We start from the raw sequence: 22,025 nt of genomic DNA on the forward strand, positions 1-22,025 counted from the left end.
GTGCCGGACCGGCGCTGTCCGTGGTGCCGCCGCGGCGCCGCCCGGCCCGGGTCAGAGCGGGTGGCGGCGGTGCGGGATGCACAGGCCCCGCGCCGATGCCGCGCGTGGGGGGACACGCGTGGCCGCGCGGGCTGTGGCGGCACCGGCACCGGCTGGCACCGGCGCGTGTTTGCGGCGCCGTCTCCGGCGAGCGAAATGCCACAAGCTGGTGCGGCGGCAGCCGTGGGAGGGGGCGTGGGCGGCGCGGGGCTGACTCAGGGGCCGCCATCCGCTCCCCCCGCCCGTGCCCCCAGCCCGGCCGCGGAGCCCCCGGCCGGACAGCGCCGATCTGAGCCGGGGAGGGGGAGCCCGCCCGGGGGGCTGAGGGTGCTGGTGCCCACTGTGGGGAGCTGGGACAGGGTGGGTAGGGAGGGGATGGACGGACGGATGAACGGTGGAGGATGAATGGAAGGAGGGGACAGATGGGTGGACAGAGAGGTGGAGGATGGATTGATGGACAGGTGGACATAAGGAGAGAAGGACAGATGGTGGACAGACAGATGCACGGACAACATCTGGAGATGGGGTGGACGAATGGAGAGATGGGTGAGGGATGGGGAGGACAGACAGATGGACAGGTGGAGAGAAGGGCAGGTAATGGGCAGCTGGATGGTTGTGGGACAGATGGATGGGATGCATAGAGTTGTGATTGGAGGGGGACAGATGGACAGGTGACAGACAGACCGATGATGGACAGATGGATGGGTGACAGACAGATGGATGGGTGATGGACAGATGGACGGGTGATGAACAGACAGAAGGGCAGCTGGCAGAGCAGATGCGAGGCTGCAGCAGTGGGGACAGGTGGGGACAGATCGGGTGGCTGCAAGCACTGGTGGATGGACAGAGGGACGGAGGAGAGGATGTGGAGGGGAGGGTGGCAGACAGCAGTGTCCTGGGCGGGGCGAAGGCAGGGGGTGGGGGACCAGGGAGAGGCAGGGGACACAGCCCAACACAGCGGAGTAGTACGGGAATGGCTCTGGGATGGCACAGCGGAAGCGGCCCAGGGATAGCCCAGGGGTAGTCCTGGGGTGTCCAGGAGCGGCCTAAGGGGTGACCCAGGCATCACTGAGAACTGGCCCAGGAGTGACCAGAAGGGCGATCCAAGGGGGGCCCGAGGGTGGCGCCAGCAGCGACACTTTGGGAGCGGCAGGTGAGGTGTCACACCTGGACAGGCCGAGGGCGCACCCGCGGGGGGCGTATCGGCGGGGAAGGGCTCCGTGCCGGGCCGGCCCCTCCTGGGCGGACCCTCGGGTGACTGGGGCCGCTCCACCGAGGCCGCCTCCCGCGTCCCCCGAACCGCCGGGCCCGGGGGCGGGGCCCGGCCAGGCCCGGCAGCTCCGCTCCGCTCCGCCCGCGGTGGGGGGGGGCGGGAGGGGCCGCGGCATCGGGAGCACCGAGAGCACCGGGAGCACCGGGAGCGCCGGGGAGGGGAGTACCCGGTCTCCTCCCCGCCGGGCCGGGCGGGAGGCGGGTGAGCGGCGCGGGGATGCGGCGGGAGGAGCCGCGGTGCGCGGAGGGGCCCGGATGGACACGGGGAGGCGGCGGGAAGGGGCTGTGACCGGGACAGCAGGATGCGGAAAGAGGGGGACCGAGGGCCCTGGCCTCGTGTCCTGCGGGGCTGGGCTCGGCGTGGTGGCCGTGCGGGTGTCCGGGGCGTCCGGGGCGATGCTGGGGGTACGCGTGGCGGAGCCGCGTTGGCCCCGGGGCCGTGGGGGAGGCTCGGGGGGCCGGCACGGCGGAGCCCCACGGCTGCCCACCACCGGGACCACGCGTGTGCCCCCCCGCCACACGTGTGCGGGCCAAGTCCCCGCGGCCGGGGTTGCCCCTGCTCCGCCCCAGGACACCACGTCCCGCAGGGGCAGAGGGGTGGGAAGCGGCGCCCAGCCTTAGAGCAGCCCCCGGAGGTCCTGTGAACCCCGCTGCCCGTTCACGGCCCGGGCAGAGTTGGGGGGACACGGCAGGGACAGAGGGGACAGGCACTGGTGATGTGAACCCCTGAGCCGAGCCGGAGCCTCCTGCTCCCTCGTGGAGGACTCACCAGTCCGGGGGGTCTCCCCAGTATGGTGGGTCACTGCTGAGGGGACACACCACTGCGGCTGGCAGGGACAGCGTGTTCAGGATACCCCAGTCAGGCCCAGTGGCTGGCACCCATAGCGAGTGGCTCGGGCTGCCCCAGGCAGTGAACCCCTCATGTCAGGGAGCCCCGGTGCCCCCCAGCTGCTCTCACAGCCCCTGCCTGTACTATTTTTAGCCACCTGAGCGGCTAAGAACAATACAGGTCCCCTCGGGCCGGCCCCCCCCGGCTCTGTGCAGGTTAATCTTTAGCTGCTGGTCACTGTAATGAGGCTCATTACCCTCATTACAGCGGGCAGGGCAGCGGGACAGCCACAGGCCCTGGGCAGTGACACGGGGACAGGGCTCGGTGCAGCAGAGCCAGGCTGTGTGTGGCTGAGGGAGGTGAGGGGACACGGAGGACAGTCAGCTGGGGGTGACGTGGCCTCGGTGCCCTTGGCACCCAGGTGCGGGTTATGGGGGAGCCCCAGCTGCTTTGTGGGGTGACCTGTTGTCAGCCCCAGCACGGTGACAGCCCCCAGTGCAGTGCAGTGCTTGGGGTAGCAGCGTCCCCAGGAGACATGTCACGGTCCCCAGCAGTGTGAGGGGATTCCTGGGGACATGACAGGATTGCCCAGGAGGTGGCAGGTTCCCAGAGGTGTGACAGTGTCACTGAGGGCTGTGCCATGATCCCCAGGGGAGGGCCTCAGGGGCTGTGCTGGGGCCCTGGGGGGTGTGTCACTGTCCCCTGCAGTTTCTCTTCGTCCCTGTGCCAGCATCTCCAGGGATTGTCCCAGTTTCCCAAGCACTGTGCCAGGCCCCGGGGGGGGGGGGGGGGAGGGTGTGTTGGTGTCCCTGAGGGGGTGCCAATGTCCCCAGGGGCTGTGCCAGCGTCACCGGGAAGAGTGCCAGTTTCCCAAGGGCCGTGCCAGGTCCCCAGCAGGGTGCTGGTGTCCCTGGGGTGAGGTCTGTTGTGGTGTCCCCAGTGCTCACACCAGGGTGCCCAGCAGTGTGCCAGCATCCCCAGGGTTGTGCCAGGTCCCGGGCCAGGCTGGCTTGGGGCAAGAGGGACAGCACAGGGGGGTCCTGGCACAGCGAGGGGACCAAGCCCCCATTGGGGAGCCCAAGGTGCTATCAGGGGGCCCGAGGCACTATCGGGGACCAGCAGCCTGGGGGACCCGAGTGTGCTCCCGGGAGATTAGGGGGAGTCACTGGGGGTGTGGAGATGTGTCCCAGCCACCCTGCTGGGGGTCAGACTGCAGGGCGGCAGTGAAGGTGACAGTGACAGCAGGAGGGCCTGGCCTCATGCAGGTGGGTGAGGGGTGCAGGATGGGAGTCAGCAGGCACGGTGCAGGTGTGCATACCTGCAAACCTGTGTGTGCGCCTGTGAACAGCTGTGTGTGTGCTTATAAATGTGTGTGTGTAAATCTGTGTATGTGTCTGTCAAAGGCTGTGTGCCACATGTCACCAGCTGTCCCCACATGTGTGAGCTCTGGCTGCTGTGGGGCCCTGCCAGGACACCGGTGCCAGCCACTGTGGCCAGGGACCAGGGGCAGAACTGAGGCCACAGTGGCCTTTGCCCAGGCGGCCTCATGCTGCCAGGTGCCCCTGTGTCCTCGGTGGGTGCCAGCACGGTGTGATGCCTGGCCTTTGTGACCCACAGGCTTGGCGAAGACGCCCCAGGCTGGTGCCAGGCCAGGCCCGTGGTTGCCTGGGCAGGGGCCATGGCGGGGGGCGCGGGGCTGGCCAAGCGCCTGGGGACGCTCCTGTCAGGGCTGCTGGAGTGCGGCGCCTTCTGCGGCATCATCTTCGGCTGGGCCTCCCTCGTCTTCGTCCTCAAGGACCTGGGCTACTTCGAGGGGCTGTGCCAGCCCTCTGCCACCCCCAGCCCCAACCTCACCCTGGGGTCTGGTATGGACCCCCCGTGTCCCCATGGTCCCCCTGACTCGTGACCCCGCTGTCCCGATGCCCTGAGCTGTCCCATGTCCCCACTGTGCCTGTGCCTATGTCTTTGCTGTCTGCAGTGTCCTGATGCCCTGCAGTGCTGTGTCCCCACTGTCTCCAAGCCCATGTGCCCACTGTCCCCCAGTCCACGTCTCCGGTACCATCATGTCTGCAGTGTCCCCACATGCCCGGTGTCCCCTGCATCTCTGCTGACCCGTGTCCCCGGGTGCCTGCGTCCCCACACCTGTGGTATTCCCAGTGTCCCCATGTCAATGTCTCTGTGTCCCCATTCCCCACTTATGGCCGTTCCCAGACTGCAGTGGGCAGGATGAGCAGTTCTCCCTGGTCTTCACCATTGGCTCCTTCATGAACAACTTCATGACCTTCCCCATGGGCGTCGTCTTCGACCGCTTCGGCACCACAGCTGCGCGCCTCATCGCCATGTGAGCCCTGCGCCAGGGGACACAGGGGACACGGCTGGGGGCTGCTGAGAATGGGCGTTATTGGGGTGGTCTGGCTCCCAAAGGGCTGGGGGAGGGGAATCACCTGTGATTCCTGTCCCCACGTGTCACTACTGTCCCCTTTAGCTCCCTCTACACTGGCGGGACCCTGCTTGTGGCCTTCTCCACCCCAGGTGAGACCCTGTGGCCAGGGGGTCCCCAGCCCTGGGGGCACCTCTTTGGTAACCCCTGTCCCCACTAACCCCTGTGTCCCCAGAGCTGGCGGTGCTGCTCTTCCCGGCCATGTCCATGCTGTCGGTGGGTGGCATCCTCCTCATCCTCACCAACATGCAGGTGGGTTCCCCCTGAACCCTGACACCCACGTGGTGGCAGGACACCCTGTGTGGCACGGGAGGGCTCTGATGACACACAGGGGTCTCTTGGTGCCAGGTGGGGAACCTGTTTGGGAACTACCGCTCCATCATCATCACCCTCTACAACGGGGCCTTCGACTCCTCCTCCGCCATCTTCCTCATCGTCAAGGTGGGTGCGAGGGACATGGCAGTGGTGGCAGGGAAGGACAGAGCTGGGAACAGCTGGTCACATCTACGGCCATACTGTGGACACAGTGTGGGACACAGCTGAGTCACTGCTGGGGCCAGATATGGGGACACACCTAAGGCCTGAGCAGGTGGCCGCTGGCAGCCTGTCTCTGTCCCTGACTCCGTCCTTGTCCCCAGCTGCTGTATGAGCACGGGCTGTCCCTGCGGGCCATGTTCCTCTTCCTGGCAGCCTGCAGTGCCTGGCACCTCCTGCGCACCCTCTTCCTGATGCCACGCAGCAGCATCCCCTACCCGCTGCCCCCCGACTACGATTACGGGTATGGGGGGTGCCTGCGCCCCGCCTCTGGGGGCTCTGGGGAGAGGGGGGCTGGGTCCCACCCTGCGGGCAGCAGGTCCTGTCCCCTGGGCAGGTCCGGCCCCGGCCGATGGACGCGGGGTGACACAGGTGCTGCCGCAGGCTGCAGTGCCGGGGGCGTTCCCGCTCCTACCGGGCCCACAAGGACAAGCAAACCGCGGGAGATGCCGGACCCGAGGAGACACCCCTGGAACCCCCCATAGCTCGAGGTGCCGGAGTGGGAATCTGGTCGGTGGGGTGAGGCTTATATTTGGGGAAGGGCTTGATCGGGTGGGCGTGACCACACCTGCTGTGGGCAGTGCTATGTGAAGGAGGGGTGTGGCCTGGGGCGTGGATGTGCATGGACTGGTTGAGGGCGTCATGCATATGCAAATAAATAGGTGTGGTCTTCTGGTTGGTGGGCGTGGCTGGTGATGGACGCGGCTGGAGGACGGCCAGGATATGCAAATGAAGGAGTGCTGGGTGTGGCAGCATGTGGGCGTGGTCAAAGGGTGGGCTCAGTGACATATCAAAATGGGCAGGGTCATACCGGTGGCTGTGAGGCCCCAGCGGGTGGCAGGGACAAGGCGAGGGTGCGGCCGGGGGGGTGTGTCTGTATGTGCCCCACCCTGACACCTGCACAGGTGGGGACGCCCCCGGGACGCCGTTCCGGGCCTGCGCCTGCTCGTGGCTCTTTGCCTGGCACGTGGCCTGGCTCTCGGTGATGCAGCTGCGCCACTACCTGTTCATCGGCACCCTCAACCCGCAGCTCGAGCACCTGGCGCGCGGGGACCACGCCCTGGGTAAGGCATCGTGGCGGGGGAGACACGGCGGGGACCCCCGGGGCCGGCCCGCCCGCCTGACGCTGTTGCCCCACAGTGAGCACGTACACCAACGCCTTCGCCTTCACCCAGCTCTGCGGGGTGCTCTGCGCCCCCTGGAACGGCCTCATCCTCGACCGGCACAAGCGGGGAAAGGGCCCCCGCCCCGAGGGTAACTGAGCCCCCAGCCCGTGCCCCGCCGGTAATTGACCCCCACGGCCCTTCACCCCAAGCAGCAGCACTCCTTGGCCCCACACTATGGGGGTAATACCCCTCCCAGTCCTGTGCTCCCTGTCCCCTGTATCCTCACTGCTGCCACCACCACTGTGCCGGGCCCACGGCACCTGGAGAAGGGACACGGGAGGGCCGTGTCCCCATGCCGTGATCCCCGCGCCCACAGGGATCCTGGCCGCGCTAGCAGACCTGCGGTCGGCGGTGCTGTCGCTGGTGGTGACGGTGGCGCTGTGCCTGCTGTTCTCCGTGTTCGCCGCCGTGCCTGTCCTGCCCGTCCAGTTCGGCACCTTCGTGCTGCAGGTCATCAGCCGCTCCTTCCTGTACGGCGGCAACGCTGCCTTCCTGGCCATTGCGTGAGTGAGTGGGGACAGCCACGGCCACGGGGGACACAAGGCTTAGGGTGGCAGGGCATGGTGACACTGTGGTTGTGGATGTGGCAGGGGACAGACAGGGTGGCATGGTCAGCATGGGGTGGCAGAGGATGGCGGTGGGGCTGGAGGGTGGCAGGTGACACGGTGGAGGTGTCGGGACAGGGTACTGGGGTGGGGCTGTAAGGGTGCCAGGAGATGCCTGTTGGTGACGTGGGTGCCTGGCAGGTTTCCCCCGCAGCACTTCGGAAAGCTCTACGGGCTGGCCATGGCACTGTCAGCACTGGTGGCCCTGCTGCAGTACCCCTGTGTCGCCCTGGTGCAGGGGCCGCTCCAGGGAGACCCCTTCTATGTGAGTGTGCCCCTCCCAGTGAGGGCTGGGGGGCTGCTCCACGGGGAAATGGGGTCCTGCTCTGGGAGGGAAGGGGACATGCCACATGGGGAAATGGGGGTCTCATCCTTTGGGACAATGGGGATCCTGGTCCTGCCCACAGGAAAATTGGGGTCCTGCCCCATGGGGAAATGGGGATGCTGCCCCGGTAGGGATGGAGTCCTTCCCCCAGGAGTGGTGGGATCTTATGCCATGAAAAATGGGTGTCCTGCTCCTGGGGAATTGGAGGTGCTGCCCCAAGAGTCCTGGCCTAACACAAGGGATGGGGGGACAGCCCCCCAGACCCCTGCCCTGATACTCTTCCCCTCCGCAGATGAACTTGGGGCTCATCACCGTGGTGCTGGTGGCCTTTGTCAGCCCCGTGGTAGTGGCCCGTGAGTGCCAGCGGCGAGCCAAGGAGCTGGGCATGGCTGGCACCCCCTTGGCAGCCCCCCCCAGCACTGAGATCCACGCTGAGACTCCACACTGAGCCCCACACCCAGAACACCATTTTTGTACCGCCCTGGGGGTGCTGTGCCAGTGGGGTGGGGATAATAAACATCGCTGCCCCCTCCGCTCGCTGTGCTGCCCCCTCGAGCCCCCAGCCCCATCCCCAGGCCCCTGGTGCACACAGACACGGCTCAGGACACCTCTGCTTTACTGGGAAAGGAACTGGGGTGCCATGGCAGCGCCAGGGGCTCAGTACTGGCAGATGAAGGGGCGCAGCTGGAAGCAGAAGCGGCTTCGCCAGAGCCCATCTGGGGACAAAGACAGTGTCAGGGCCATGGGTGGTTCCCAGGGCCCCTTAATACCCTGCAACCACTTCCAGTGCCCCCTATATCCCCCCTTGGCTCTCCCAGTGCCCTGTAACCCCTCCCAGTGCCCCTCCCAGTGCCCTCGGTGCTCCCCTCAGCTCACCCAGTGCCCTGTAGGCCCCTCCCTCCCCACAGTGCCCTCCCAATGTTCCTCCAATGCCCCAGCAGCCTGTGCTCCCCTCCCCAGCACCCCCCAAACCCGGACACGGTGGCTGGGTGACCTTACCTCGGATGCTGAGGGTGGTGCAGGTGGTGACAATGTGGAAGGGGTGGGTGGGAGCCCAGTTCGCGTAGTTCCAGGGGCTGGAGTCCTCCCAGTAGGACTCCCACTGCCCTGCCTGCTGTGCCAACACCTCAGTCCCCAGGAAGAGCGCTCACCACCCCTACCCAGCCCCTCAACCCCAAAAACCAGCCCCAGCAACCAATAGCCAGCCCCTCTTGCCTCAAAACCCAGTCTCCAGCCCCAGGCTTGTCCCCTACAAAGCAGCCCCCAGCTGTCTCCTCACCAGCCCCCAGCAGCCCTTTGGCAGCCCCTTGTCCCCGGAGTCCCCTCACCCTGCGGCCGGTGACAGCTCCAATCCAGGGTGCGATGATGATGTGGTAGGTTTGTGCCAGTTTCTGCAGCTCCTGGTTGCGGGCAGCGCTGTGCACAGAGGCCAGCTGGCCCCGGTACACGTCCTGGCAGTAGCGCTGGGGGACGGGCACAGGCTGGCACCAGGCACTCACCTGTGCCCCACAGGCACCTCCCATGCCCCCTGTGCCTCATGTCCCCTCACCTGGGCGCCCGAGTAGGTGCGCAGCTTCTTCACCACGGCATAGCGCAGCTGGGTGGTGTCACCAGCAGGGACCCCCTGGGGCTGTCGGGGGGCTGTGCAGGGCACAGCAGGGGGAGGGTTGGTACTGGGGGTCCCTCTGCCATCCACCACCAGCCCCAGGCATGTGGCATCGGTGGTGTGGGCATGGCACTGGGGTGGCAGGGACTGAGGGTGTCCCCAGGGTGTCCCTGGGAGTAGGCAGGGGTGTGGGGGGCACTTAGTGGGGCAGGGGGACACTCACCAGGGTGGCTGGCAGGGACAGTGCCCAGCAAGGCAAGAGCGAGCAGCAGGCACGGCCACATGGCAGTGGGACACACAGGGACACTGGGACACCACCAGCACCCTCTGGAGATGCCACATCCCTGTTACCTTGTCATCCCCACCACGGTCCAGATCCCCTCTGCCACGCTTGGTAACAATTTGCTCTCTGTGGCCCTTCTGCCATCCCCCATGTTCCACCTTGTGTCCCTCACCTCATCCTGCCTCTCTGTGCCCAATATCCCCACTGTACCTCCACCATTCCCTGTGCCACTCCCATGTATTCCTGGCATCCCAGACCCCCCCATGTCCCCCAACACCCTTGTCCCAGCCTCAGGGATGCCCACCCCTCATCCCCACCCCAGCAGCCAGGGGCTGAGCCCACTCTGATGTCCCCCTCCCTGTCCCCATCCCCGCTCCTCACCTGGGGTCTGGAGGGCTCAGCCCGTTGTCCCCCTTATAGGGGGGACAAAGCCACATGTCACCACCACAGCCTTGCGCCACCCAGCCTGGCCCTAGGGACACCATGGGGACATTGGGGTGACACTGGGGGGGAGGGAGTGCTTGCCTGCAGTGGGACACACATGGCCCCCAGGGAGGGGGAAGAAGGTTGGGGGGTGCCCAAGGCAGAGGGTGGGTGTTGGGGGGGTGCAGTGGTGGGGGCTGCTGCAGTTTGAGCAGTGCAAAGCGGGTGTATGGGGTGCAGCACGGGCTGAGGTGAGGATGCTGGGGGTGCAGAGGGGATGTTGGGGTGCTGATACCATCTCCCGCCAGCCATGCTTGCCCAAGGGCCATTTCCTTTCCAACGGCCGTGGCCCCCTGGGTCCGGCCTGGCCGTTTGCCCACAGACCCCCTTGAGCCCCCCCTAAATCTCCCATTCCCCTGACCAGCCCCCCAGCCTGCAGCTGAGCACCCACAGCCCCCCCGAGGACTCTGCACCCCAATCCTTATCTCCCTGCCCTGTGCACCCCTGCACCCCAACCCCTCCAGCCCCTGTACCCCAACCTCCCTGAGCCCCTGCACTGTCACCCTGCCCCTCAAACTCCCACAGCCCCCTCCCCACACCCTGCACCCCAAACCCCACAGCCCGTCCCCTGGACCAAGCACACCCGAGTCTGTGGCACTGGCTGGGCAGGGTGCTGGCAGAACCCTACTGGGGTGTCCCCCACCATGTCCCCAACAGTTGGTGGTTGGGGATGTCACAAGGCTGTGGTTGGGGGCACATGTCCCTGTCGCCAATATAAGGGTGGCAGTGGGCAAAGCACCCCAAGACTCAGGTGAGGAGCAGAGACAGGGACACAGGGATGGGCTCTCAGCTGACAGGGTTGGGGGTTCCTGAGTTTGGTACTGGGGGGCTCTGGAGTGCCAGGGGTGGAACGGGCATCGTGGGGGACAGAATGGCACAGGATGCCCAGGGGAGGGAGTGATCCAAGGGTGGGAAGTGAGGAACTGGGCCCATGGTGGGCACAGGAGGGCTGGGGTCTGTGGGGGTAGCAGAGGGGACGGGGCACGGTGTGGCACTGGGGATGACTAAGGGACAGTGGGGATATGGGGGGGTTTTGAGGGGATGTGGGGAGGACAGGGTGATACTGAGGGGGCAGAGGGCCCATGGGGGTGTCCCCAGGGTGGCTGAGAGTGATGGCACTCTGGGATCTCCCAAGGGTGCTAGTGGCGTCCCCAGTGTCCCTGTGCCATGCGGCCCTGCCTGCTGATTGCCCTGGCCCTGCTGGGCACAGTTCCCATCAGCCGCTCCGGTGAGTGCCCCCCACGCCCCCACCTGCCTGTGGGGACATCCCAGGGACACCCCTGATCCCAAGGTAACCAGCCAGTGTCCCCAGCTCTCGCCAGCCCTGCGGTGGAGGATGAGGAGGAGGACGTGACAGAGCTGGAGATGCCTGAGGAGTACAGCGGGTGCCGGGGGGCCAGTGACAAGCAGGCACCCGGTGTCCCCAGCATGCCGGGTACTGACACCTGCTGCTATGTCATCATCTCCCGCTGCCGAAGCTTCCACCATGCGCAGGTGGGATGGGGTGGGGTGGGTTGGGAGGGGGGTCCGGGTGGGTGCACCGGTGCCCCCCATGACAGCCGTGTCCCTGCAGCTCATCTGTGCCCGGCGCTTCCACGGGCGCTTGGCCTCGATCCACAATTCCCGCACCAACACCTTCCTGCTGCTCCTGGCGCGCCGGCACACCAATGCTGGCCTGATCTGGATCGGTGCCGTCAGCCAGCCCGCAGTAAGGACCCCGCCACGCGCCCACTACCCCGGCCTTGGGGCACCCTGTCTCCTCCCAGTGTTCCTAGTGCCCATCTCGGGTGTCCCAGCCCCATGCCACTATTCCCAGTGCACAACCGGGGTTCCCTGATCCCATTTCCAATGCTCCCAGTGCCCACCTGGGTGCTCCAGCCTTGTCCCAGTATCCCTAGTGCCCACCCTGGATGTCCCATTCCCATCCCACTGTCTCCCAGTGCTGGGGGTCCCCACAGCCTTTCTCCCCTGGCAGATCCCATTCCCGCACTGCCACTGGACCGACCGGAGCCCCTGGAACTACAGCCGGTGGGTGCGCGGGCACCCCCTGCCCGGCCGCCGCTTCTGCACCGCCCTCTGCACCAACAGTCAGTGGGGGCTTCAGGGGAGGGGTCCAGGGGGGTGCTGGGCTAGCCCCTGCCCATGATGGGGGGAGGGTGCTGAGGGGCTCAGGATGGGGAGGTGACACTGGGGGGCTGGTATAAGGTACCTGGGGGCTATCCCTGGGGCTGGAGGGGGTCCCTGGGGGTGGGGGTGCTGGTAGGCCATGGACTGATCCCCCCTCTTCTCTCCCCAGATGGGCTCTGGAGGAGCGTGCGCTGCAAGAGGCAGCTGCCCTTCATCTGCGAGATATGAGGGCCTCAGCCCCCCTGGGTGCCCCCGGGCCTCCCCTGCTGCTGTTCCCCTACAGGGGGCTGCACTCCCTCCCTTGGAGTACAATAAAGTCTTGGTGTCAGCACCTACTTGGTGTTTGGGCAGGGCCAGGCTGGGTGCAGCCACGGTGGGCACAGAGGGGTTTTGGAGGTGTCCCTTCCTTCCTGCACAGCTCCTGTGTGAGCAATGGCAGTTGCAGGGTCCCCTCTTCAAGGATCTCTGTGATTCCTGCCCACGGCCAGGAAAAGAGCCAGGACTCTGAACTGACCAGCGAAGTTTTATTGTCTGTGGCAGTGGCACCACAAGCTGGACCCGTTGCCCTGTGTCCGGGGCCATACACGAGCAGGGCGGAGGGGAAGGGGGGGCTTGTGCCCATCCCCAGACCCTTGGGGACCAAGGGGATGGGGTACAATGGGGGGTTAGGGAGGAGGTGTTGGGAAGACAGGGACCCTGCGGGTTGTACAAAGTGCATAGGTGTGTGTGTGTGGGTGTGTGTGTGTGTGTCCCCACGGGAGGGAACAGCCCTGGTCCAGGGACAGCGGGCTTCAGTGTCGGAGTGAGCCTGGAAGTGACAGAGGGGGAAGGAGTGAGGATCCTGCAGGGCCCCCCCAGGATGACCCAGCCTGGGGGGACCCAGCCAGAGTAGAGAGGAAGGAGGGGGGCTACCCCCAGCAGTGCAGACATGGGGAAGCCTGAGCTGGGGAGTGTCCCCAGCACTGCCTGAAATCTCACACTCACCCTGCTCAAGGCTTCTTCCTTTTCAGCTTCAGTGCCTGCAGCCAGTGTGGGGGAGAGGCCTCGGATCTGGGGTATTGATAGAGTTTCAGCATGAGCCCCCCAAAACCAGTCTCAGGACCCAGACTGACTCCTCAGCCCCCCCCACCTTTTGCCTCCATGAGGAGGATCCTGGCCCCACACTCACCCTGAGGATTTCTCTGGCTTGGGGGGCAGGGCTGGGGGTTTCCCACTCACACCAGGAATCTTGCAGGACTTGGAGCGCTGCACATGGGGGTCTTTAGGAGGGGTCCCCTTGCTCTCCCCTGATGATGTCCCTTCCTCAGCCGAGCGGTTGCGACCCCTCAGCTTGGCCTGGGGGCAGAGAGAAAGGTCAGGGAGAAACACAGTGCTGCCCCCCAAATCCCCCCACTGCCTTCTCCCTGTCTTTAGCCAGGCCCCACCCCCACCCCGCCTTAGTCTCCCTGAGCTCCACCCTCCCCTTCCACCCTGCCGCCAGGAGTCCAAGGGACTCACCTTGATGGCAGAGGCACTGAGGCCAGGAAAGAGCGGGACCTTAACCCCCCTGCCTGAGGATGAGCCGCGCGTCCGCCGGCTCCGGGGCTCCTCCGCTGCCTCCTCGTCGGAGGACACTGCCGGGGCTGGCTGGGGCTCTGTGGGGACACAGGGACAGTGTCACCACAACACTGTGCCAGGATAGACACCTTGCTCCCACCCTCATCCCTGCTGGGCTCACCCGTGGAGTCCCGGAAGATCCAGCTGTCCCCCTCGGTGGTGGTGGGGCGCAGGGACGGCGCTCGGTGCTGGCGCTTGCGGCCCAGGCTGGCCTTGCAGCGGAACACGCTGCTGTCCAGGAGCTCTGTGTCCTGCTGAGCCCAGGGGACAGGTCAGAACTGGCACAGGGAGCCCAGGGACCGCCCACCCCAGCCAGCACACCCACAGCTCCCACAGCAAAGCTGGGGGCCCTCAATCCATGGCTGTCCCTGGAGGTACAGGGTCTGAGAGCCCCATCCACAGACACACGCTGTGTCCCAGGCCATACAGTGTGACTGGAATCTTCCCACTTCTACTCACCTCCAGAAGAGGAAATTCCTGCCCCTGCTCCCTGGACCCCTCAGGCTGGGGGGTAGTCAGCGACAGCCGCTGCTCCCCCCAGCTCGAGGAGCTCTCCCCATCTGGGTGGTCCATGGGCTGTTCCTCACTTCCTGTGTCCATTGGGATCCCACTGGCAGCCTCTGGCAGCAGAGCGGGGACCCTGGGGCTCTGTGGGGCAGCGGCTGGTTCAGAAGGATGCCTCTCCTCCTCAAAGTGGCTGGGTGACTCACTCCGGGGGGGCTCCACAGCTGAGCAATCAGCTGGAATGTCACCCATCCAAGGGCTGGGGGCCGACCTGCTTGGGGGACAAAATCTCAGAGTTGCTCTAGCCCCAGGTAACACAAACCCTGCCCCAAAGCCCACTGTCTGCCACAGGAGAAGCTGCTCTCTCCCTGCCACCACCGGTGCCCTCCTTACCTGTGCTCTGTGCCGGTGTCCCCTCCCACGCTCTGCTCCCCTGCACCAAGGTCCCGGCTGCGGGCAGCACAGCGGGCGCTGAAGGCACTCGCCCACTCCTGGCGCCTGGCCTCAGCATCTTGTGGCTCCACGCTCCAGCTGTCCGGGTCCTGGCTCCAGCGGGCATTGTCCATGTCCAGAGAGAGATCCCTGTGCAAGCCTGCCCGGGGCTGTGGCAGGACCTCAGACATGAGGCCATCCAAGGCTCCAGCACTGCAGGGATCTGGCACCCGCTCTGTTCCAATGACACCAAACTGGTTCTGGCACTCAGTTGCTCCAAGCTCCTCAGCCCAGTCCCTGCTGCCAGAGCTGTGATTCTCCTGCTGGTGGGCACTGCCCCAGGTGGGCTCCTGGGCCGGGGGCTCGGGGCAGTGGGAACTGGGCATGTCCTCCTCACCAACCCTGACCAGCCCAGTCTGTTCGATGCTGCCTTCACTGGGCCAGCTCAGCTGGGTTGGCACCTGCTCCTGCTCTTCCTCTCTGGAGGTCACAGAGATGTGCTGCCTATCCTGGGCTGCTCCACTGGGGCTCAACTCTCTGTCTCGCACCTCCACGTCTCTGGGGCTTGATCTGTCACCCCAGACATTTCTGCTGGGGCTGAACTCCCCATTCTGGGTCTCCATGTCCCCAGTGCTGTGCCCGCCATCCCTGGCTGCTCTGCTGGATGTGAACTCACTGTCCTGGGTCTTCATGTCCCTGGTGCTGGATCTGTCACCCCAGGCTGCTCCGCTGGGACTGAACTCATCCTGGGTTTCCAGGTCCCTGGTGCTGCATTCACTGGCTTCAGCCAGCCTGCTGGGGCTGAACTCCTGGTCCTGGCTCTCCATGTCCCTGGTGCTGGACCTGTCCTCCCAGCCTGGCCTGCTGGGGCTGAACTCTGGGTCCTGGCTCTCCATGTCCCTGGTGCTGGACCTGTCCTCCCAGCCTGGCCTGCTGGGGCTGAACTCCGGGTCCTGGCTCTCCATGTCCCTGGTGCTGGACCTGTCCTCCCAGCCTGGCCTGCTGGGGCTGAACTCCTGGACCTGGCTCTCCACATCCCTGGTGCTGGACCTGTCATCCCAGCCTGGCCTGCTGGGGCTAAACTCCTGGTCCTGGCTCTCCACGTCCCTGGTGCTGGGCCTGTCCTCCCAGCCTGGCCTGCTGGGGCTAAACTCCCGGTCCTGGCTTTCTGTGTCCCTGTATTCACCAGTCCAGGCCGGTCTCCTGAGGCTGAACTCCCGGTCCTGGCTTTCCATGTCCCTGATTTCACCAGTCCAGGCCGGCCGGCTGGGGCTGAACTCCCTGTCCTGGCTTTCTGTGTCCCTGTATTCTCGAGTCCGGGCCGGCCGGCTGGGGCTGAACTCCCTGTCCTGGCTTTCTGTGTCCCTGTATTCTCGAGTCCGGGCTGGCCGGCTGGGGCTGAACTCCCTGTCCTGGCTCTCCATGTCCCTGGGGTTATACCTTCTGTCCCAGGCTGGCCGGCTGGGGCTGAGCTCCTTCTCTGGGCTGTCCCCAGTGCTGGATCTGCCAGCCCAGCCCAGTGTTAAACTCTCGTCCTTGCTCCCAGCATCCTGGCTGCTGTATTTACTGGCCCAGTCTGGGTTGAGTTCCCTGTCCTTCATCTCTGTGTCCCTGTCACTGTACCTGTCTGCCCAGCTGGGCTGCCTGGAGTGCGGCTCCTTGTCCAGCTGCTGGACGTGTCCCGTGCCAAGGCCACTGCCCCAGCTGGGTTGTCTGGAGCCAAGCTCCTCTGTGTTGCCATAGCCCTGGCCCCACTCAGCTGTGCTGGTACTGAAGTCTGGATCCTGTGGGCAGCTCTTCCCAGTGCCGAGGGACTGGGACCAGTCACTGCAGCCCAGTTTCATGTCCCCCATCAGCTCTGCTGCTCTGTAGTCACCGCTCCAGCTCTCCCGGGCAGTGCTGTCCTTGTCGCTGTGGTTGCTGTCCCAGCTGGATTTGGTCCTGAATTCCTGGTCCTGCTTGGTGTCAACAGGCCAGTCTCTCTCCCTGGACACACCCGGGTGGCTCCAGTCAAAGGTACTGTCCTGGCGAGGGCGGCCAATGCCAAACTCACTGCACAGGTCCTTTCGTGACCAGCCCAGCAGGTTCTGGTGGAATAAAGGGGAGAGGAGTTAGAGGGGGAAAAGAGGCTAGAAAGGAGAGAGGAATTTGAGGGGAGCGCTACCCTGGCTCCCACAGCAGCAGAGCGGGGGAGGAGGGAAACACCCTGGGGACACAGCACAGCAGGGCTCATCCCAGGGAGGGGGTAGACCCCACCACCTGCACCTGACCTCACAGTCCTGCTCAGCCTCCACCAACCCCCCTGCCCATCCTGTCCCATCCCACTGCTCCGTGGAGGGCAGGGAGGAGGAGCCCAGCTCACACCGACCCCACAGAGCCCCCCACACCCCTCACCTCTGGAGAGCCGTGGACCCGAGGTGACTCCAACAGCTCTGTCAGCCAGCCCGGGTCAGCGTGGGGGTCAGGGTCCTGCGAGGGTTTTTCAGCCTGGCCTGGGCCCCCGGGGCCCTGCAGACTCTTGGGGCCATCACCTGCCCAGGCTGAGTCAGCTGGAGCAGCTGGATCTGAGGGGGCTGGATCCAGTGCGGCAGTTGTGGTAAGGCTGGGCTGGGTGGGGGACTCTGGCTCAGCTGGGTGCTGGCCAGACTCTGTCACACGAAGTGGGGAGTGGGACACAGGAGCATCCTGCTCTGCCTCCCTTTCCTCCTCCTCTGCTGAGTGCTCAGCCTCATGCTGTGCCACAGGACCCCCTGGGCATGGAGCCCCTTCTGCCTGCTGGCTGCCAGGTCCTTCAGCCCTGCTGTTCTTCGGAGGGCTGGGGCCCGCAGCCTCCCCATCTGACTCTTCAGAGAGCCCCGAGTCAGGTGTCTCCCGGATGGGGGAGCGGGGAGGGAAGGCTGGTAAGCGTGCCCCCCGCGACGGGAATGTCCATTCAAAGGACTGGGAAAGGCTCCAGCCGGACTCACTGCCCAGGGAGGGCTCTGACAGGAGGTCTCCAGGCCGGGGCAGGGCACTCAGTGAGCCCCCCAGCTCCCCCAGACCCTGCCCTGTGGGCGGGGGCCGCAGCACCCCCTCTGAGGAGCGCCGGAGCCCCACATCCCGGGGAGGGGTGTTGAAATCAGGACCCTCGTGGGACTGTGGGGACACTGTGGAGTCATCAGGTCCCTCTGGGGAGCCTGGGGGACAAGAGGCTTTGGCAAAGGGTGGGCTGGGGGGGCCCAGGTACTCAGCAACAGCCTCGGGAGAGCCGGGGGGGCAGGTGACTCGTGGGGGCAGTTCAGGAGTGCCAGGGGGGCTGGCAGTGCCAGGGGATCCCTCCCCTGGAGTGTGTGGGGAGCCAGGGGAATGGGAGACGCTGAGCTGGGGTTCAGTGGCTGAGGGAGCGCCCGGGGCCTGGATGGAGGTGACAGGGACCTCGACTGGAGGCTGAGTGGGGGATTCAGGGGAGCCGGGGGGCAGTGTGGGGGAGTCAGGGGCCAGCAGCTCAGGAGGAGCATCAGGGGAGCCAGGGGCTGGGGCAGAGGGCTCAGCAGGCTGGAAAGGAGCTCCTGGGGCTGGGACTGGGCAGGTGGGAGGCCTTGGGGAGCCTGGAGGTCCGAGGGCACCCAGCTGTAGAGTGGAAAGCTGTGGAATAAGCCAGCAGGGGGGTCATGTCACTCAAGAGGCACCTCCAAACATCATCCATCCAAAAGCCAGCCCCCCAAACTTTGGAGGGTCCCTCCCCCCAGCCCTGCTCCGCTCCCTGCACCCGGGGCAGGAAGTGCCCATGCTGCATGCCAGAACCAGGCTGCTCCTGCGTGACTCAGCCAGGGCGGCTCCCGGCGCCCAGCCCTGCTCCCTGCCCGGCCCCCTGCAGCCCCCAGAGCGCCTGGACAGACGGAGACAAGAAATGAAGCAGGAAGAAGTCAGAACTCCAGCACAGCCCCCTGCCCTGCCTGTGGCTGGCATCCCCCTGCCCAGCACTTCTGGGGTTTGCCCCCTTGCTGGGGTGACCTGGTGCCACTGCCCAGGCTGCCACCTGCAATGTCACCGTGGCCCCGTGTCCTGGTCACCGCCCTAAGTGAGCATGGCACAGGCAAAGGGGTTGGCGAGGTGCCCGTGGGGCCTGCCCTGCCACATACCTGCTGGGTCACTGAACCCCAGCTGGTGACTCATGGCTGCTCCCTGCCCACGCCTGGCACTGGTGCTGGCACATGCCACCCCCACAACGCTGGGCCCCACACAGGGCTTTCAGCACAGGAGGCCCTAACCCCCCTCCCCAGGAAGGGACAGCCAGCACCCCAAGGAGAAAGGAGAGACACGCACCCCGCAGAGAGGGAGCCCCGGAGGAGACAGGAGAGCCCCGAAGGAGAGAGCCCAGGAGCGGAGCCGCCATGGCGCCGGAGGGCGAGGCCAGCACTCACGTCAGGAGGGGATGGCGGACTCCGGCGTCCACAGGGGTCCCCGGCACAGCTCGGCCCGGCTGGGGGGGAGCTGCTGTGGAGAGAGAAGGGGAAGAAGGGGGGTAAACCCCATTGTGTGCCTCAGTGCTGTTCTCCCACCACCCATGAGACGTCCCTGACCCAAACCACTCTTCATGGATGCAGGGTACAAGGGGTCGGGCCCTGCCACAGCTGCACAGTCTCCGCCTTGGGCTGCGAGGGGAAGGAGGCAAAGTGGCCCCAGCTCCCCTTCCAGAAAGTTTTCAGTCCTTTGGGAGTTAGTTTCTCACACTGTGGCTCAGAGCAGCCCCCGCCCAGCTCTCCCTGATGTGCCCGGCTCTCGGGATCGTGGCCAAGCCCTGGCCCTAGCCCAGGACATCCTGCAGCTGGGAGTCCTGCCGATCTGACTGCTCCCTGTGCCCTAGCATGGCCCAGCAGGGAAAAAATAGCAAGGCAGGAAAATCAGGAGCATTTCCATGGGGAGCGACCCCCTGTCTGTTACTCCCAGCCCAGGGGCTGGCTCGGAGCCCGCCTACAGGCGGCTCCTGGCCCGGGACAGCCCATTCTGCGGTTGGCACCAGCCGCCCCAGCCTTCCCACGGAGGCAGCTCGAGGCACTGTGGCTCGGGAGGAACCCGGGCCCCGTGCCGGCGACCAGACCTCAGCTCCGTTATATTCCCAAGCCTGGGATGGCTCGGAGTGATATCCCCTGTTCCCACTGCCACTCCTCCCAGCGTCGATCCCTGTGCCCTCACCTCGTCTCAGCCACAGGGCGTCCATCATCCCCCATTCCCAGCTCATCTGCCACAGGTCGGGGCATCTGGGGGGCTTCGCTGGCAGGGTCTCCATCTGCCTCCCCGCTGGGACGCTTCCGGAAGGCAACAAAGGTCTTGGAGCCGAAGCGGGAGGAGGGGTCGGTGCAGAAAGGCGAGAGCCAGGCCCGGTCTGGGCTGCCCGGGCCCTCCCTGCTGTCCATCTTGGCCAGGATCTCCTCCACAGTGGTGCCCGGGAACCGCTCTGGCCTGGCGGCCACTGGCACCGGCGTCACCTTGAAGGGCGCCAGGCCCTTGCGCGAGGGGGTTGGCGGGGCTGGCGGCACCTCCTCCTCGGTGCCTGTGACCGAGGGCGACGAGGGCCCCTTCCCATTGGGGGTCTCAGGTGATCTGACAGTGAAGGAGGGGCGCCGGAGGGGGCCCCCCGTGCCTGCCCCGCTGTAGGGCTGGGGCCCGGCCAGGCGGTTCATCTTCTCTGCCGAGGGCAGCTCGGGCCGGGGGTGCCGTGGGCCCGGTGTGGGGGGTGGCACCGGAGGCTTGGCAGGCACGGCCGGCTTGGGCAGCACACGGGGCTTGGGCCGCACCGGTGGCTTGGGGCGCATGCTGCCTGCAGAGAGCAAGGGAGGGAGACGGGGTCAGCGGAGCGGTGTGACCCTCCAAACCGGGAACAGCCCTCAGGGGGCTGCCCCAGCAACCTCCCCACCCCAAGAACCCCCAGCCCGGGGTACTGACCTTTATCGGGGCTGCCGGCCAGCCCGGCCCCCGCAGTGCCGGCAGGAGAGGTGCAGGGCACGGCGGGGGGCAGGGGCTGCGGCTGGGAGGCCATGGTGACGCAAGGAAATGGGGGGCTCAGCACGGGGTCAGCCCCTGGGGAGAGAGGGAGAATCATTTTGGGGAGCGCCCCGAGCCTGGGGGAACCCTACCATCCTGTGGGGCCCTGTGCCAAGCCCTTTCCAGCTGTGCCAAACGGTGATCACACCGTGGTGCCACCCTTAGTACATTGGCCCCGGCTCACTTGAGCCAGCCTGGCCCTAGCAGCAGAGCCAGACACGGTCCCAACCCCCCCGCCCTGTAACCACAGGGACCCCACACTACACCTCCTAACGCCGTAGGGCCGCTCCTTTACCTGTCTGACCCTGCGCTAACCTGTCCCAGCACACACGTGTCACTCTCACCGACCTTCGCCAAACCCCCAGCGCCGAGCTGGCCGCCAGTTTGCTCCAATCCCCATCTCAGCTCCCTGCCCAGGTCATTCCCGGCACCCCCCCCGCCCCGAGCCCCCGGCAGCCCAGGAGGCACCGCCCGGTCCCCCGAGACCCTCGGCCAGCCCCTCTCAGGGGCCGCGGGCGCCCCACTCACCTTCCCCACAGCAGCCTCATGTCGGGAGCGGGCCGGGGACACACGTGGGGGGCGCAGAGCGGGCGGGGAGGAGGGGTTACGGTCCCCACGGGTCTCACGCTGCCGCCGCCGCCTCTCCCGTGACTCACCGGGGCTGCGGGGACAGGAAAAACCCGCTCGGTGCCTCCTCCCGGCCCTGCCCTCTCTCCCCTGCCCTCCCCCCGCCGCCCTCCTCTCTCCGCCTCGCTCCCTCCTGCCCCGCCGGGGTCCACCCTCCCCAAGACCCCCCTCCTCTCGCCTTCCCCGGGGGAACCGCCGACACAGCCCACATCTGGCAACCATCCGGCCCGTTTCCCAGCCCGGGATGGCGGCGGGGCCCCGGGATGCGGGTCCGGCCCCCCGGGGGTCCTCCGCCAGCGCGGCCTAGCCTCGTTGCCACGGCAACGAAGCCTCCGATCGAGTGGCTGAGTAGGCCGCGACCGCGGCCTAGCGCCGTCCCTATGACAACGAAGCCCCCACTCAATTCGGGGGTCTCGGACCCATGTTGCCCGCCGGGACCGAAGCCGTGTGGTTCCCCGGCGGGCGCCACGGGCCCGGGGGGAATGCCGGTTACCCGTAGCCCCATGCCGGCGGAGAGACCCCCACTCACCCTCCACCGCCGCTGCTCATGCATATTCATGAGCGGTCTGGCCACGCCCCCGACGCGGAGAGGGGCGGGGCAGAGCGGCGCCGCGTGGCGGGCGGACCATAGAGAAGGGCGGCCGGAGAGCCCTCCGAAATGGGGGTGGGGGACACGCTGGAAATCTCCAGCAGTGCCCGAATCACCCTCGGGGGCCACCACAGCTGAGCAGGACCCCTTGACCCTCCCCGATTGCAAATTATCCCATTCCCGGGGTCCTCCAGCCGCGGGGCTGCTGCCAGAGGGGCGGTAATGCGTATTTAGGCGGAGGTTGCTGTGACAATAGAGCCCCCCCACCATTTAGGCATCCAAGGTCCCTTGTGCCCACCGGGGACCCGCCCTGGGGGACTCCTGCTTCCCCGTAGCCCCATCCCAGCGGTGCCAGTAAAGGCAGGGGAAGGAGGGGGGAACAGGCAACGATGGGGTCCCCCCGGGGCTGGTTCCAGACCGGGAATCGGCTGCAATCAACACCGGAGGGGAAACAGGCTTTAATCGGATCAACCCCCTCACGAGGGAGGTAGAAAAACCCCCAAATGGCATCAGGATCGAGCGAGGGGCTGTAATTAGGAGCCCT

At 66.3% G+C, this 22,025-nt stretch overlaps 3 protein-coding genes across 3 annotated transcripts; 2 read left to right on the plus strand and 1 right to left on the minus strand.

Moving 5' to 3' along the window:
- Window positions 1-3,818: 3,818 nt before the first annotated feature.
- SLC43A3 (solute carrier family 43 member 3) lies at window positions 3,819-7,658 on the plus strand (the record flags this gene model as incomplete). The annotated part of the gene is made up of 12 exons (XM_084208724.1): window positions 3,819-4,005; window positions 4,352-4,481; window positions 4,626-4,672; window positions 4,756-4,832; window positions 4,929-5,021; window positions 5,219-5,358; window positions 5,499-5,605; window positions 6,020-6,178; window positions 6,255-6,368; window positions 6,597-6,783; window positions 7,027-7,150; window positions 7,503-7,658. 12 exons carry the CDS (start codon window positions 3,819-3,821, stop codon window positions 7,656-7,658), a joined length of 1,521 nt encoding a protein of 506 aa, XP_084064850.1.
- Window positions 7,659-10,749: 3,091 nt separating this feature from the next.
- PRG2 (proteoglycan 2, pro eosinophil major basic protein) lies at window positions 10,750-11,937 on the plus strand (the record flags this gene model as incomplete). Its single annotated transcript, XM_084208725.1, has 5 exons — window positions 10,750-10,810; window positions 10,895-11,076; window positions 11,156-11,290; window positions 11,558-11,669; window positions 11,879-11,937. 5 exons carry the CDS (start codon window positions 10,750-10,752, stop codon window positions 11,935-11,937), a joined length of 549 nt encoding a protein of 182 aa, XP_084064851.1.
- A 299-nt stretch (window positions 11,938-12,236) lies between these two features.
- TNKS1BP1 (tankyrase 1 binding protein 1) lies at window positions 12,237-20,883 on the minus strand. The gene is made up of 12 exons (XM_084207946.1): window positions 20,794-20,883; window positions 20,167-20,301; window positions 19,417-20,041; window positions 18,645-18,717; window positions 16,636-17,865; window positions 14,203-16,328; window positions 13,765-14,080; window positions 13,427-13,556; window positions 13,207-13,343; window positions 12,878-13,044; window positions 12,694-12,759; window positions 12,237-12,517 (listed from the first exon to the last, which is right to left on the minus strand). Exons 2-11 carry the CDS (start codon window positions 20,258-20,260, stop codon window positions 12,699-12,701), a joined length of 4,959 nt encoding a protein of 1,652 aa, XP_084064072.1. The 5' UTR covers window positions 20,261-20,301; window positions 20,794-20,883; the 3' UTR covers window positions 12,237-12,517; window positions 12,694-12,698.
- Window positions 20,884-22,025: the final 1,142 nt, after the last annotated feature.

Source organism: Fringilla coelebs (genome assembly GCF_963513975.1).
Source record: "Fringilla coelebs genome assembly, chromosome: 6".
In the NCBI taxonomy this organism is placed as follows: Eukaryota; Metazoa; Chordata; class Aves; order Passeriformes; family Fringillidae; genus Fringilla; species Fringilla coelebs.

What these genes read in the sequence shown, in the direction of transcription:
- TNKS1BP1 (XM_084207946.1), bottom strand. Translation starts at nt 20,260, where the DNA reads ATGGCCTCCCAGCCGCAGCCCCTGCCCCCCGCCGTGCCCTGCACCTCT. An exon ending in GGGTCCACGGCTCTCCAGAG is followed by an intron (nt 16,329 to 16,635) that starts GTGAGGGGTGTG and finishes TTATTCCACCAG; the next exon opens with AACCTGCTGGGCTGGTCACG. An exon ending in TCAGTGCCTCTGCCATCAAG is followed by an intron (nt 13,045 to 13,206) that starts GTGAGTCCCTTG and finishes CTCTGCCCCCAG; the next exon opens with GCCAAGCTGAGGGGTCGCAA.